The sequence below is a fragment of the Nanorana parkeri genome, unplaced genomic scaffold (assembly GCF_000935625.1).
Source record: "Nanorana parkeri isolate BGI_ZX_2015 unplaced genomic scaffold, ASM93562v1 scaffold218, whole genome shotgun sequence".
In the NCBI taxonomy this organism is placed as follows: Eukaryota; Metazoa; Chordata; class Amphibia; order Anura; family Dicroglossidae; genus Nanorana; species Nanorana parkeri.
In genome coordinates this window covers 475,086-491,818 of record NW_017306486.1, presented here as the reverse complement: position 1 = coordinate 491,818, position 16,733 = coordinate 475,086, and the positions used below count along the sequence as shown (strand labels likewise).

At 43.2% G+C, this 16,733-nt stretch overlaps 1 protein-coding gene across 3 annotated transcripts in view; it reads left to right on the top strand.

The window, feature by feature from the left end:
- The window catches only part of RASGEF1A (RasGEF domain family member 1A), a 264,654-nt gene that overhangs the window by 225,815 nt on the left and 22,106 nt on the right, over positions 1 to 16,733 (top strand). For 2 of the 3 annotated variants that reach the window (XM_018555935.1, XM_018555934.1), the window contains one exon: positions 10,870 to 11,049. In XM_018555935.1, coding sequence (XP_018411437.1) covers positions 10,876 to 11,049 — 174 coding nt within the window. In that variant the 5' untranslated portion in view covers positions 10,870 to 10,875. Of the gene's footprint in view, positions 1 to 1,193; positions 1,201 to 10,869; positions 11,050 to 16,733 lie in introns of those variants that run through there. The other variant, XM_018555936.1, reaches the window with a different exon arrangement.

The window sequence follows — 16,733 nt, the reverse complement described above, 5'->3', positions numbered from 1 at the left end:
CCCCCCCCCCCCCCCAGCTCAGATTTACAAGTAGTGTAATTGGAGTGGTTATCTGTAGATTAGGCATGAGCCCACCATGTCTGTACATTAGAGCAACTCCAAGAAAAACCTCCTATTTGTCAGTAACTCCCATCAGTCACTAGTATAAACATGGAGGTCAGGGGGCATTGTGTGCATACCTTTTGTATTAACATAAACCGAATAAAGTTATGCAGCCCAAGCTTCATGGAAACAATTTATATCATCTACAATCTGCCAAAATAAAATGTGCCAAAATACTACTCATGGTGAACCAGCATCTCCTCTGCAAAACTCTGACCAGCACTCAGTGGATGAGGTATAGCAGGCCGGTATCAGAATATAATGGCCTTCCTCTGCTTCCCGGGAAGGCATTAGCCCACTTTGTGTTTGGCCAGTAACACGCACAGTAGCACAAAAAGAACATTTGCTCGCAGAGCTTACTTCCACTAATCCCACCTGGCGCCTGCAAGCTGTCAGGATGGAAGCCGCCACTCGGCACAGACAACTTTGATGTGGGGGTGAGGCTGGGATCGTTCTGATATTAAAACAAAGAATTCCATCGTGCTGTGAAATCTTGGAAGGGGAACGCTAGCACGCATTACATCTCTCCATGACGGACGGCTCACACTTCAGGACTGAGTACACGTGTTTGTTCTTGTTTAGTGTTTAGATGTGATACATATTTCTTCTTTCCTCTTAATAATATGTTAGACGTTACTATATAAACAGTGCGTGCAAATCCTTGCTAGATGACACAGGCAGTCTATGGGTTTATCATCCAGGGTATGACCGGTCCTTCTGACACAGGCAGTCTATGGGTTTGTTATCATCCAGTGTAGGACCGTTCCTTCTGACACAGGCAGTCTATGTGTTTGTTATCACCCAGGGTATGACCGGTCCTTCTAACACAGGCAGTCGATGAGTTTGTTATCATCCAGGGTATGACCGGTCCTTCTAACACAGGCAGTCTATGGGTTTATCATCCAGGGTATGAACGGTCCTTCTAACACAGGCAGTCTATGTGTTTGTCATCATCCAGTGTAGGGCTGGTCCTTCTGACATAGGCAGTCTATGTTTTTGTCATCATCCAGTGTAGGACCGGTCCTTCTGACATGGGCAGTCTATGTTTTTGTCATCATCCAGTGTAGGACCGGTCCTTCTGACATAAGCAGTCTATGGGTTTGTCATCATCCAGTGTAGGACCGGTCCTTCTGACATAAGCAGTCTATGGGTTTGTCATCATCCAGTGTAGGGCTGGTCCTTCTGACATAGGCAGTCTATGTTTTTTTCATCATCCAGTGTAGGATCGGTCCTTCTGACACAGGCAGTCTATGTGTTTGTTATCATCCAGTGTAGGACCGGTCCTTCTGACATAAGCAGTCTATGGGTTTGTCATCATCCAGTGTAGGACCGGTCCTTCTCACATAAGCAGTCTATGGGTTTGTCATCATCCAGTGTAGGGCTGGTCCTTCTGACATAGGCAGTCTATGTTTTTTTCATCATCCAGTGTAGGATCGGTCCTTCTGACACAGGCAGTCTATGTGTTTGTTATCATCCAGTGTAGGACCGGTCCTTCTGACATAAGCAGTCTATGGGTTTGTCATCATCCAGTGTAGGACCGGTCCTTCTCACATAAGCAGTCTATGGGTTTGTCATCATCCAGTGTAGGACCGGTCCTTCTGACATAAGCAGTCTATGGGTTTGTCATCATCCAGTGTAGGACCGGTCCTTCTGACATAAGCAGTCTATGGGTTTGTCATCATCCAGTGTAGGACCGGTCCTTCTGACATAAGCAGTCTATGGGTTTGTCATCATCCAGTGTAGGACCGGTCCTTCTGACATAAGCAGTCTATGGGTTTGTCATCATCCAGTGTAGGACCGGTCCTTCTGACATAAGCAGTCTATGGGTTTGTCATCATCCAGTGTAGGACCGGTCCTTCTGACATAAGCAGTCTATGGGTTTGTCATCATCCAGTGTAGGACCGGTCCTTCTGACATAAGCAGTCTATGGGTTTGTCATCATCCAGTGTAGGACCGGTCCTTCTGACATAAGCAGTCTATGGGTTTGTCATCATCCAGTGTAGGACCGGTCCTTCTGACATAAGCAGTCTATGGGTTTGTCATCATCCAGTGTAGGACCGGTCCTTCTGACATAAGCAGTCTATGGGTTTGTCATCATCCAGTGTAGGACCGGTCCTTCTGACATAAGCAGTCTATGGGTTTGTCATCATCCAGTGTAGGACCGGTCCTTCTGACATAAGCAGTCTATGGGTTTGTCATCATCCAGTGTAGGACCGGTCCTTCTGACATAAGCAGTCTATGGGTTTGTCATCATCCAGTGTAGGACCGGTCCTTCTGACATAAGCAGTCTATGGGTTTGTCATCATCCAGTGTAGGACCGGTCCTTCTGACATAAGCAGTCTATGGGTTTGTCATCATCCAGTGTAGGACCGGTCCTTCTGACATAAGCAGTCTATGGGTTTGTCATCATCCAGTGTAGGACCGGTCCTTCTGACATAAGCAGTCTATGGGTTTGTCATCATCCAGTGTAGGACCGGTCCTTCTGACATAAGCAGTCTATGGGTTTGTCATCATCCAGTGTAGGACCGGTCCTTCTGACATAAGCAGTCTATGGGTTTGTCATCATCCAGTGTAGGACCGGTCCTTCTGACATAAGCAGTCTATGGGTTTGTCATCATCCAGTGTAGGACCGGTCCTTCTGACATAAGCAGTCTATGGGTTTGTCATCATCCAGTGTAGGACCGGTCCTTCTGACATAAGCAGTCTATGGGTTTGTCATCATCCAGTGTAGGACCGGTCCTTCTGACATAAGCAGTCTATGGGTTTGTCATCATCCAGTGTAGGACCGGTCCTTCTGACATAAGCAGTCTATGGGTTTGTCATCATCCAGTGTAGGACCGGTCCTTCTGACATAAGCAGTCTATGGGTTTGTCATCATCCAGTGTAGGACCGGTCCTTCTGACATAAGCAGTCTATGGGTTTGTCATCATCCAGTGTAGGACCGGTCCTTCTGACATAAGCAGTCTATGGGTTTGTCATCATCCAGTGTAGGACCGGTCCTTCTGACATAAGCAGTCTATGGGTTTGTCATCATCCAGTGTAGGACCGGTCCTTCTGACATAAGCAGTCTATGGGTTTGTCATCATCCAGTGTAGGACCGGTCCTTCTGACATAAGCAGTCTATGGGTTTGTCATCATCCAGTGTAGGACCGGTCCTTCTGACATAAGCAGTCTATGGGTTTGTCATCATCCAGTGTAGGACCGGTCCTTCTGACATAAGCAGTCTATGGGTTTGTCATCATCCAGTGTAGGACCGGTCCTTCTGACATAAGCAGTCTATGGGTTTGTCATCATCCAGTGTAGGACCGGTCCTTCTGACATAAGCAGTCTATGGGTTTGTCATCATCCAGTGTAGGACCGGTCCTTCTGACATAAGCAGTCTATGGGTTTGTCATCATCCAGTGTAGGACCGGTCCTTCTGACATAGGCAGTCTATGTGTTTGCTACCATCCAGTCCTTTCGACTGACAGGAAGATGGACAGTCTACAAGAACATACAAGTACTTTACAAGGTGGCATAGTTTTAGGTTTGTATAGTAATGATAGAGTCTCTATAAAAGCATTTTATGAGAGAAATATGTAAAAGCCATCAGGGAGATATAAATAATCATGTTTTTATGTTACGGTGTATCATTTTGTACATATATGGGGACAGTTAACTGCATACACAGACTCTGTTTCCTGTTTTTGCTTCTTCTTCTCACAATGCAAATGTATGACACACTGGACTGCAAACAAAGCACTCTCTATGGGACTTATATCTTATCTCAGCAGTTGTTATGAGAAAGTCAGAGTAATGCTGGCCGTACACTATTATATTTTTTTTTGTTCAAACTGCTGAGCAAAAAAATAACAGATTCCTCCATTCACATCAAACAGCGTGGATGTACGAATCTCCTGCTGGGCTTTTGTTTTCTGACAGTGGCGGGTATATTGCTCTCAAAATACCCGAACAATGACTGCAGCTGATTGGCTGCCGTCACTGTTCACCCAAATATTTTCTGACTCTCCTTTGATTTTCTGATTAAAGGATGCCAGATGGGAGACTGATGACAGGGCCACCCATTGAGCAAATTTTGGGTGGTTTTACTGTACTGAGCCAGTAAGCTCTTCCTCTAATAGCTCATTTCAATTATTATGGAGTTCAGCAGCCAGTCTGTCCAATCCAGGAGCCAGTACAAATTTTTTTTAAGCCAGCTCCATTGACAACAACTAGAGAAAACCTTAAAAGTTAGGCGCCCGCTGTAATTTTAAAGGAGCCAAAGCTACCTGGCTCCTGGTGTAGTGTGAATAAGTAAAAATAAAACATTTGATGCCTTTACATTGTCCAGCGCTTAGTAAATGTGTCCCATGACTGGATTGAATTGAAAACTTCCTGTGTTAGGATAAGAAAACACTGGAGTTGTACGGTCAGTGTGTTCAGTGTAGAACGCTTCACATAGTTAGTAATTACCCTCCATTTCCTCGAGCAGTATCAGGCTTTTGTTGATTTATAGCTTATTATTTCTTGTCAATGATCCTCGATCTACATATATTATGTAACCAGTTGCCTCTTTTGGCTAACATGTACCTTTTCTTGATGCAATATGTGACCCCTGATTTATTGGAAGGAATGGCTGGTAGGGGTTGTTGCAGGACCAGACAAATGCCAGGAGCCAGGTCACCAATCCTGGATTGGACAGACTGGCTCCTAAACTCCATATTCATTTGTTCATCCCTGGGTTGCTAACTCTTCATAATCTAGAATGCAGGAAGAAAGATCTACCATGATGCGAGGCCCCCAGTGGTGTCTACGAAATAGGTAATGCCATTGTGCTTGCTTTTACATGTGAGATCTCACTGGCGGGATGAAATCAAATATTGAATTATTAATAAGTAACTAATGCAAACGACAGGATGGCTAATTTCACTGTCTGGCCGTATGTAGTTGCTCCCTCTGTAGCCTGATGCAGCAAGATATTGGCCTGTCGCTAGCCTGAAGGATGCTATATCTCCATTACCAGCGGTGAGAGCGACATCTTGCTGCCCAAGCTACAGAGGGAGTGATTCAATAGGGACAAACAGGCACCTTCTTAGAGATCCTTCCATTGGCGATTTTAACAAATCATCAGCGGCGGACACATTGTGACATATTACAAGCAAAAGAGTCGCCCATCTAACATCAGCCTTATTCACCAAGGTGCTCCATGGGCATGATGCATGTTATGTGCCAGCAATCTACATGCCTTATTTCCAAGTCTGGAGGCCCACTTCAGAAGAGATGTGGGCTTGTTTTTTTTTTTACTTTACAGTCCTCATCTGTTTTCTGATCATCTATTGTGACCAAAATATTTTGTTTAGTGGTTGTGATGTTTTTCCACTTTGTCTTCCACACTATTTACCATTACATTGTGTAGTGAACAGGCACAATACAGTGTATGTAAAACTAAACCTTTCCTGTTTTGTAGTTTGGAGTATGGACAGGTCAGAGCCCCTGTCAGGTTTGTATTGCTCTGTGCCCCCGCTGGATTGATGCGTACTCTGTCCTGGGGATAGAAATTGAAGGGAAATCCCAATATTAACTTCAGTCACCAGAACAGAAATAGAAAGGGAAACCACCCACTGGGAAAAACTGTCTATAAGGGGATTTCTGTCATTAGGGAAGTTTCCTTTCACTTCCCGTTTTATCTACAGGACAGGAAGTAAAGCAAAATCTCACCATAGCAAAATATATCTGACGGTGGTGTAAACCATTCCCTGTTCTATACGTTATAAAAAAGGATAGGTTTAAACTATACTGTAAGAAGAATAGTATCTCCAGAGGGAGGTCTCAGTGCATTCATTCTTTTCCAATCATTTCTTATTCATTCATAAGTGAGCAGTGAGAATATACACTGAGTGGCCAGATTATTATAACCACCCCATCAGTACTTCGTTGGGCCGCCTCGTGACTCCACGAGATGTTGAAAGGTGATGCGAGGAATCTGACACTGCACTGTTGCCCTTCTGTTGCCGTGTACCAGTCTTGCCACTCTCCGTTCTGCCCTAACATTGACTAGTCGCTGACGGCCACAATTCGCACGTTCAGACCCAGATTTTCGGCTGACAGTCCAGTCTTTAAACACTTTAACAATGCGCCCCTCTTGAACATTTAACAAATTCTGCTGTTTTGCTGATACTCGCTCCATGGCTCCGAGCGCCAACAATCATCCCACGTTCAAAGGCTGTTAAATCGCTGTTTACCCATATCTTCAGAAAATATCACTTCTACTGTCGTGGTAAACAACCTGCTTCCCTATTTATAATGGTCTGGCCCTCTAGCCACTTCAGCGCGAAATTATAGCTAATTTGCCTACAAACGTCAGGTGGTCATAATAATCTGGCCACTCAGTGTATATGTCATTTCTAGAACGGGCTAGGCTGCATATTGGCACGTAGGGCCAGTAAGACTATAACAGAGCTTGCAGCGTGCTCAGTACCGGCTGTGTGATTAATAGAAGTCTGAGGTATGCTGCTATTAAACTGTCTTACATAATCTGCCTTCATTGAACAATCCAGATCAGCGTCAGCAATCCAGAAGTTCCATTCCAGGCATGTTTTACATTGAGTGCTGGCTGCAGTGTCTTTTGTGTAACATATGCAGATGGTATAAGAGCATGTTGAAGTTCTGTTCAGCTTTGATGTTACATGATATAATAGATTGTTATATGTAAGGAATTATCATTATATTTAGAGATATGTGTTACACTGCTTCATGGATGCCGACTATTACATTATTTATACAACTCTCAGCACCTATCAGTCACCGAGCTCACACTGTAACACAATCATGGAGAGGAGAAGGGAAAGCTGCATGAAGACTGTGCCACCTATGGAGAAAAATGACTGGGCTTCATGCAGCTTGTTCAGTCTGTCAATGTACTTTAGCAAAATGAAATACATGCTAGGTGGAAGTTGTGTGTGTGTGTTCAGGACTCCTATATATTGTTGGTGCTACATATATATTTGGCAGCATGGCGCCTCTGTTCTGTGCTTGAGATTGCGCACACACTCAGCGCTCCCAGCACAGTGACCGCCAGCGTCTGGTCACTATTTACGATCAGGAACCGGTGTGACAGGCAGCCAATCATGTGACCACTTAGAACCCATAAGGCCTGATTCACACCGAGGCGGCACCGCTTTTGAACTTTTGTACGCTGGTTAGCAGCATGCAGTTATTTACGCGTGCACATTTTGATGCGTGTTTTGACTGACAGCTCATAAAACATTGCGGGCAATGGAAGAACGCACATTTAAACGTGTAGAAACGCTCACATAAATGTACGATATGCTTCTGCCGCGCATTTTTGGGCATTTCCAATGAAGTCTATGAGGCAAAAAAACGCTTTTAACTGCCCAAAGAAGCTCATGTACATTTTTGGGAGTTTGGCTTTTTCCTGCTGGCATTTTTTTTTCTGCTCAGGTGTGAATCAGGGCCATTGAAAATCATGGAATTTCTTGTGTTGGACATTTAAAGAGCCTTTCGAACTGCTCAAAAACTCCTAGGTGTGATCCAGGCCTGAAGGGCCAGTGGGAGCTGGCAGCAAGGGATTCAAACAGTATTATCTAACAGAAAAAGACTGGAGATTGTTCTACACAGTGCTGAATGTAATCCAGTTACGGTTCATATTTGTACCCTAAAAATGGAGCTGATTGTAGTTCAATAGTGGGTGGCTGTGTTTATTAAATGACATAATGTAGCTGCTCAGTGTCGGTTCCCGTCATAAACATGTTGCGTGCACACACATATAATAGAGAAGACTTACAATTACAATGTCTATCTGTGGGAATAAGTGATGGAAGGATTCTTGTGGTTCACTTGGGTGTCTTCACATTTTTCTAATGCTGCTGGAACTGTTTCAAACCTCTGTCTGAAAACCACATTCACATAGAGCTTTTGTCTTTTTGTGATTGAAACAATTATAATAATCCAGAAAGAAAACTCACTGTAAAGTGGACATGTCACGTGTGAGCAATAACATTGCAGCTTGACGGACCTTGATTGCCTTGACCATGCAAAAATGGCTGCCTCCCTTTTGTGATGGTTACTTATACTGACTGCTATTAAATATGATTTACCCAGCCAATATTACGCAATGTGTTGATCTCTAGATGCACATATTATAACAGGTGCCCTTTTTGTAGTTGATATTGAATGCTTTATGTACTGTATATTGTATAGTTTGCTTGAATTAGCCAATGTAAAGAGCAGAAGAAGTATGTACACCAGGGGCCTCAAAGTCCCGGGCCATCGGCCAATTCCAGCCCATGAGCCAGTACCATGTGGCCCACAGCTGGCTGACAAGTCTGGCATGCTGACATGAATCACAAACCTGCCTTGGAGGAGCAGCTACAGGGTCTACATCTCTGTTGGATGCAGACCGTATAGCTGCTCCTGGCGGTGCCGGCACTCAGTGTGAGTCAGGGAGCACAGTTTTCACGGAGCACCGGCCGACAGGAAGGATTAGTAAGGTCTGCACCAGCCAAAGGTGCAGACCATACAGATCAATCACTGAACCATCAGGGAATGTGCCCCCTCCCTGCAAAAAAATGGAAGCAGGTGAGAGGGCTCTTTCTTTTAGTTGAAGTGTCAGTATGTATACTGGTACCGTACATTCTACGGTACATTTTGTTTTGAAGTATGACATTTTATGAAATTTGGCAAGCGGCCTCCATGAGAGAAGAAAATGTTTTCAGTGGCCCCCAAGTGAATTGAGTATGAGACCCCTGATGTACACTATGATTTAGAGCCATTTTCTTCCTGCAGTAATGCATCATTTTCTTGTACTTTATGTTATGTGGCTGTATTGTTGAATAGTACCGTCTGCACTGGCTGAGCCACTTAATAGAGAAGCCTTTGTATGTGACATTAGTAAGTGAATGGCGAGTGCTGAGCCGAACAATCACTGGAGCCAAGTATGGAAGCGGCACACAGAGTCCTCCTGTTTTTAAAGCTCACTTTATGCGTTTTATGAAAATGACTTAATAGCCACACACGCCCAGAGACAGGTTGTTCTGAATGGCCGTCGTGTTGCTGTCTCTATCAGTGCTAAGCCTTCAATTAGAGGTTACAAGTTGATGCGAAAGGTGCTACTTATTGTGTCAATTGTAAATTTGACTTTATTTCAGCGGGTTGTGCCTTCAGGATGACCGAGGGATCCAAATTTGTGAATATTTTTCTTAATACATTTAAGACAATACTAAAATGTTTTTCTTATCAAAACCAGTTGTCAGTAATAAGTAAAAATCTCTGGGGAAATTGGTGGGATAATTTATTGGTCAATTATTTGGCCAGCATGCCATGGGAATAAAGGCTTCCACTGACAAAACCAAAGTACTGCATGGTAAATTGAAGTGCTTCAGGGTTAATTCCCAGCTGAGCTCCTAATAATTATCTTTGTGAAATGCATCTGTGTTTACTGGCTTGGCCCTATGGCCAATATGTGCATGCTAGCACATCACATGTTCTGCTCACTGGATTTTGAAGAACATGTATGAAATTATGTATGTAAGTAAGGCCTGGCTTTTTCTAACCAATTAGTAATTTGAACTCTGCAGTTTAAAAATCATGATCTGTCTTTTATAGAAGGTTCACAAATGTCTCTCCATATGCTGGCACTGTTGAGATGTATGGCTGGGCTGGATGCTCTACAAGTGCCATGATCTATTTAGAGAGTTGATCTCTTATATTATGTAGCCAATGGAAAATACATGTTTTCTTTCTCATCAGACATTAGATTTCACGTGATGTTTACTCTAAAGACAGGTGCAGGTGAAAAACAAAAAACTCAGCCCATGTTTCTGATCTGTAAATAGCAACACGCCGTGGTGTTGCTATTTGGTCTTCTGCTGACCTTGGACTCTAATAGTTGTTTATTTACTGTAACCAGACTGCATTCCATTCTCTGAACAAGACTCTGCTGAAATCATTCTTTTTGGATGTAAGGACTGGAATGCTAGGCTCTGACTTATGTCAGAATCAATCGGAATGTTTGCCTATTATCGTTGAGCAAGTAAATTATGGCGTCTGTAAGAGCAGGAATCTTATGATGGCGCTCTAGGTGGAGGAATGTAGAAGGACAAGGTGTTCTCAGACAGAATTCTGTGTAGTGCCTAAAGGAATTAGTCAAATGGGACAAACAAACCAGCTGGTATGGACAATCTGTTCTACAGAACCTGAACTAGGTGGCGTCATACAGTATTTGTGACTCCATTATTTGAACTATTTTCTGCTAAACTCTTGGAGGACTAACAAGACAGACGGAATTTTACCAAGGCTCTGCCTGACACAGGTGCCCACCTTCTCTAACACCCTGGAATTTGCACCAGACATGCTCTTTAAGGGTAGCTCCAATCAAATCAAATACATTAATGAAATGAAATACCTGTATGGATGAACTGTTTTTATTTTTTTGAGAAAGTAACCTGCCTGTTTATTGGGCTGTGAACGGACCCCATTACATCCCTGTAAGATGCCTATATACCTCCAGGTCCCAGTGCCTGAAAACAATGATTAGCAGCATTCAGCAATACAATAATACCTGGCTAGGTAACATCTCTGAGCCACCCACTCTCGGTTTGATTGCTTCATTGTAGGAAGGTAATATAAACATTGATCAGGTAGATATGCTTGTAGTACATAAAAAGAAATAATGATTTATTGATAGTTGCTCTGTGTCAGGAGTTGATGGTAAAGCCACTTATTTCACAGACTGCTCCATTCATCATGCCTCTCTTTTGTGTCTTGCAGGAAAGTATGCCACAGACACCAATATTTCCCAGCATGCTTGGCTCTGCCTGTAGTGGACAGGTGCAGCCAGAAATGGGTGAGCAGTGTGGAGACCCAGTTTACCAAGATGGCTGTTTGGTGTCTGGGTCCTTGGAAGCCTTGATTGAACGCTTGGTGCCCACAGTGGATTATTATCCTGACGTAAGTGTTTATTTGTAAACAAATTTCTTATGCATTGATTGTATAGTCATCTATCTATTATAGCGATGTGTATGTTACAAGAAATGCAGGGCTGTTACATCCAAAAAAGGTTGGAAAGAGTGGATGTGTTGCTCAAAAGATCCAATTAAATTATCTGGTTCAAGTTCAACCCTGCATTAGAACACTGGTTTGGCATCTCTATTCTGATTGGTTGCTGAGATGGGGTTCTCTGCTGTAAAAGGATGATATGCTTACATAGCGCTGATGTTTTACTAGCCAGTTGCACGTTCACAGACTTGATATTGATACATCCTCATATAATAGGGGGCTTCTTTAGTAGCGGGGCCACATTCAGTGGTTTCCCATACTTACTAAGCCGTGGTGACGAAAAACCCAATGCATTGTCAACATGATGGTGTTTAGTGGCTACAGACATCTTAAACTGCAACCTTGTGGTGCCCAGAGCTCTTTGTTGGGCACATAATTTGCTCTGAATGATGCTACAACCTCATTTGTTCTTTAGTGTTTTTTGGGTCTGAGCACTTTGTGATATATTTTTTCTGTTGAAGGGTCAGACCACACAAACTGATAGTTAAATTGTAAGTAGCTTTTCACCTATATGACATGTAGAATGCAGCAGGACCACATCAGCACTCCAGGCACTTGATATCTTTATTACTAGAGATTCCAATGGCACAGGTTGACTTTAAAGTTTGACTCCACCTTTAAAAAAAAATCCATTGCCTAGCTTGTGTATAAATAAGTTTATACAATGCTCTCCTTCCCCACAGAATCATTGCCAATAGATCCAGCTCCAGTCATCTTTCAGGTTGAATGATGCCCAGCTTCATTCAGCGAACCCAGGTCGTCTTTGGCAAAACCCCTTGGGAGCACATCACCATGCTGGCATGGGTTCAAAGAACTCGTGGACAGATTGGGGATCACATGTTAGTGCTGTGCTGTCCAGGAGTAAGGACCATGCACTGCTATTGCTGAAGGAGAAGAGGAATGGTCCAGGGAGTCACTGGACTGGTCATAAGGCTGCAGGGTTACAGGCATGTACAGTGGGGGAGAGAGGGGACTTGGAAATTATGGAGTTTGGGCTTAAGCTGCCATGGCAAGTCAAGGGGGTTGTCTCCCTAATATCTATACATCTTCCTGTTTTCTAGGATATATTTTAGCTCCCTAACAGGGAGCTCATTGTTGACAGGTCAGGAGTTCCAGCCTTACCTACTACATGCTTGTTCCACATCACTGACTCCCTAAATAATGAGGCAAGGATGAACATGACAGCCTCCGGGCTTGAACAACAAATTCGAAACGTCAGTGCTCATATTTGTATTCTGACAGCTTTCCTATAGACCAGATCCTAATGAACCCCTGTTTATTTCTCAATTTCTGCTCTACCAAACGTGTGTTCTCTGGGCCTTTCTTTAGTTATCTCATAGATGCCAAAGGTTAAAGAAGCTTTGCTCCAAAAAAACATGTACATTCTGCCCACATTCTCTAATAGGCCTGTTCCAGATTTCTCTCTTTTTTTTCTATCGCATGTGATTGATTATGTTGCTAAGAAACAGTTCTAACCACTTAAGCCTTTCCCATGTACCGCAGTGAATGAACCTCATATGGTGTTTGCTGTATGTTGTAACAGCTACAAAGGCAGACGTGTATTAGCACTAAAATGTAATTTTGAAAACTGGTCTGGGCAATGGAAATGTCACCATCTGCCAAGAGCAATGTCCAGGGCCATACAGTAACTAATCATTAAAGCTCTTTCATCGTTCTCACTGCTGTTATTTAATGAAAAGTGAAATCAGATTGGCTGCTGTGGGTATAGCACATCACAAAGACTGTAGATGGATTACTTTCTACCAAACATACACAGTGCAGTACCTAAGTATGTGGTATTGCCATAAAGGAACCGGGAGATAAATGAAATGGCATATGGGATGTGGTTGCCATTGATTTACATTTTGTTTTTTTATTTATATGGGGAAAAAAAGGCACAAATAAATGTTATGTTGGCCTGAGGGCCTGTTCACATGACATCAGGTCCTGATCAGGTCCTGATCAGCAGACGTGGAACTGCTGATGCGGTGCGTTTTTGATGCGTTTTCGTTGCGTTTCGTGCATTTCCCGACCGGACAAAATGTGACATGCAGTATTTTTTCTGTCGTAAGCTGAACGGACTGCGCACGTGAGAACTGTAGCCCATAAAACACATAAGGATACATTGGGATGCATTTTGAGTGCAGCAGCGTACGGATCCGGTAAGCACACAAAACGGACGTTGTGTGAACAGGCCCTCAAAATGAACCCGTGCACCCCCCTTCCCAGCAGCACATAGCACATACTCCACTTTACTTTGCTCCCTCAACTCTTCATGAGAAGAGAAAGATTGTGTAATCTCCATGTCACTATAGTCTGAGCTTACACATAAGCACTCCCCCACCCCTTGTGACAGAGCTGGGCCAATCACCAAACACCAGGGTAGTCACATGGAGTGAGTCATATGCTCCTCCTTAGCAAAAGTACCAGGAACTTTATTAATTCCCAGCGGCTGAAGAAAAACTGACAACTCAAAGATTTTCTTTAAAGTATCACATTGAGCAGAATTAGTAAAAAGTGTCTGAGAATTTTTTTTTCTCAGACACTTACTTACACTTACATTTACATTTTATAAGCTGTGTGGAAATTCAAGATAGAAGCTGATTAGGTGCTACTTACATCCGTACCTTATGAGATAGAACTTATTTCAGACATTTTTTTATTCATTCTCCTATGTAGCTACATTATGGCAATGCTTACCCACTGTTAAAGATGCCGTTTATGTAAAAGTGTAAAATAACATTTCTAAAGTACCTTTTCGCTTTAGTTTCCCAGGGGTCACCTGACCTCTGTGTTCTCTCCTCTCCCCATAGATCCGGGGGCTGTTGATGGATACTCTAACCGATGCTCAGCATCTTGCGCTGATGTAGCAAAACTCAAGAGGTCTCCATAGACAGGGTCCGAAGTGTTCTCATGGTCTCGACCTGGCACTTCCCTCTCCCTACTGAATAATGATGTTGTCCATCTGACCAAAGGGACCAGTTGCAGACAGGATGTACAGGAAGCGGCGGCCTAAAGACACACACACAAGATTGTACAGGACATTGCAGGGTAGGAGGGCATGACGCGGGGCGCGAAGGTAAACTGCCCATGGTGATAGAGGCATGCTGTGCGTCAGCACAGTGCCCTGTGACTCCAAGAGGGAATGATTGACCAGACCACACCAGCACAGATCTGCTTCTATGCTTGGAATGGTTGCATTACAACAGCAAAGAAGATGACTGACAGGTTCAACAAGTATTCCTAGCAAAAGGAAGACATTAAGCTTGAACAGGCTACAGTTACACACACCTACATAGAACCACAGGCACATACAGTGCATCAAGTTATATATTTAGGGGGAACATATACTTTAAGATCTAAGAAAACCAAGTAATTTACTGCTGTACATTCAACGTACTTTGCGAGCATCGAATGCTATTTTGTGACCTTCAAAGTAGCTAAGCAACACTTCTGCATTAATTAGACGTATAAATAATGTAGGAGCATCCATTCCCGGGATGGGGAGTGAAAAAAACTGTTTTCAAACTGAAAACATCAGGCAGCTCTTAGTCAGAAAGCCCATTCAAATCACTTGGGAGAGAATAGAGCCAGGGCTTGTCACGCTGACTGTGGGAAAAAGCATTTTAAAGCAAACAAACTGGAAGCAAACATGAAATGCGACGTAGAGCCAAGACAAATTCAGACAGGAGTGTAGCAGACAATGTTAGTTCACGGCAGCAGAGCTCCTGTCCCACACATTGACAGTAACTGGTCTTCAAGGGGAACGTATGGCTGTTATGGGAACACTGCCATTTGTTCTTTATTTTATGCCTTATCAGAGCTTGGAAATCTGAGAAGAGACTGACACTTCATGGCTCAGTTATAGGCTATTGAAACTGCCAACCTCAGAATTATTATTGTAATGCCTCCCTTCCAGAGCCATTCTGTTTAAAGAACTCCCTGTCTGATTAAAGGTGCATTCCAGTCAAAACTGAAAATGAAGCCTTGAGATGCAGAGTACAGTCTGTCAGTGTTTAATCCAGGCATTGGAGTAGTTTCTCAGTCCAGCCCAACCCTTTCTACTGATCTGGGAACCCCTTCTTGTGATTCAGGAGAGTAATTCACAAACACACCCACTGCAGTCTAATGTAAATAAAAATGTCAGTAATAAAGCTTGCCATTCATTAGCAGCGTGCGGGGCTGAAGGAAAAAAAACAGTGTGGATGGTGGAATCTCCGCTGTGGCTGTTGTATTCTGACAGCTGGCACCTGCAACTGTCAAAATGATTGAACAGTAACTGCAACAGTTTGGTGGCAATCACTGTTCAGCTGGCAATTTTCTTCTCAGCTCCTTCAACCAAAGACATTTGAAATACTGACTTTTATCAAACTGGTGTTGAAAGGTTTCACCCACAGTCAGTACAACTCACAACCTCCTCCAATCAGATTGAGACCTGCATTGGAAGTTTAAATCCAATTTGTGATACAGGAAGCAGAGAGACAGGGAGTTATACTTCCAAGATCTCATGAAGTACACTCCCAGTAACCCTGTGCGGTGCTTTCCGAATGCTTGCTGTAGTGGATTACAGAGAGCTCAGACTGAAGTGCATTGAAGACTGAAGTGAATTTGCAGTGTTTGCTGGATAGTATTAGTAGATGTCTGATTGCTTTCACTGCTTGCCGGAAGTTGCTCTTTAAAAGGCATTGTTCTGTTATAAAAGGATAATTGTTGAAATTCATAAATATATTTGTGCGATATGTTTACTTCCTTGCAGTAGAGCAGAATATTGTGCAAATGAGCATCTCTTCAATGTCAGACACCTCCACTTACCCTACTGCACATCTCCATGCACATGAACACAGCTGACGGATGGTGAAATAGCCCAGGCTGCTTATTGCAGCTTTCCCAGGGCAAACACAGGGCAGAGTGAACTGCACATGAACGTTTGTTAATGGAGCATATTGGTTTACACATTTTGTGTGAGACCGCTTATGTTTTAAATAATTCAAAAATGTCTACTCGAGTGTACTTTCTAAAAGCTTTATTGTGCACTGGAGCTTGAAACTCTTATTCCATGCTTAAATTAACAAGCATTCAGCAAGTATCTGGAAGATTCTAAAGTGAATGTAAGGGTAAAAGTACCACTAGGGGAGAGACTCCGAAAGAGTCAAAGGATTATTAATGGGAGAAAAACTCTGAACTAGCTGTAAGGGTATAGGTAGCACTGGAGGAGAGACTCTGTACTGGCTGTAAGGGTATAGGTAATACTGGAGGAGAGACTCTTTACTAGATGTAAGGTATAGGTAACACTGGAGGAGAGACTCTGTACTAGATGGAGAGACTCTGTACTAGATGTAAGGTATAGGTAACACTGGAGGAGAGACTCTGTACTAGATGTAAGGTATAGGTAACACTGGAGGAGAGACTCTGTACTAGATGTAAGGGTATAAGTAACACTGGAGGAGACTCTGTACTAGATGTAAGGTATAAGTAACACTGGAGGAGAGACTCTGTACTAGATGTAAGGTATAAGTAACACTGGAGGAGAGACTCTGTACTAGATGGAGAGACTCTGTACTAGATGTAAGGGTATA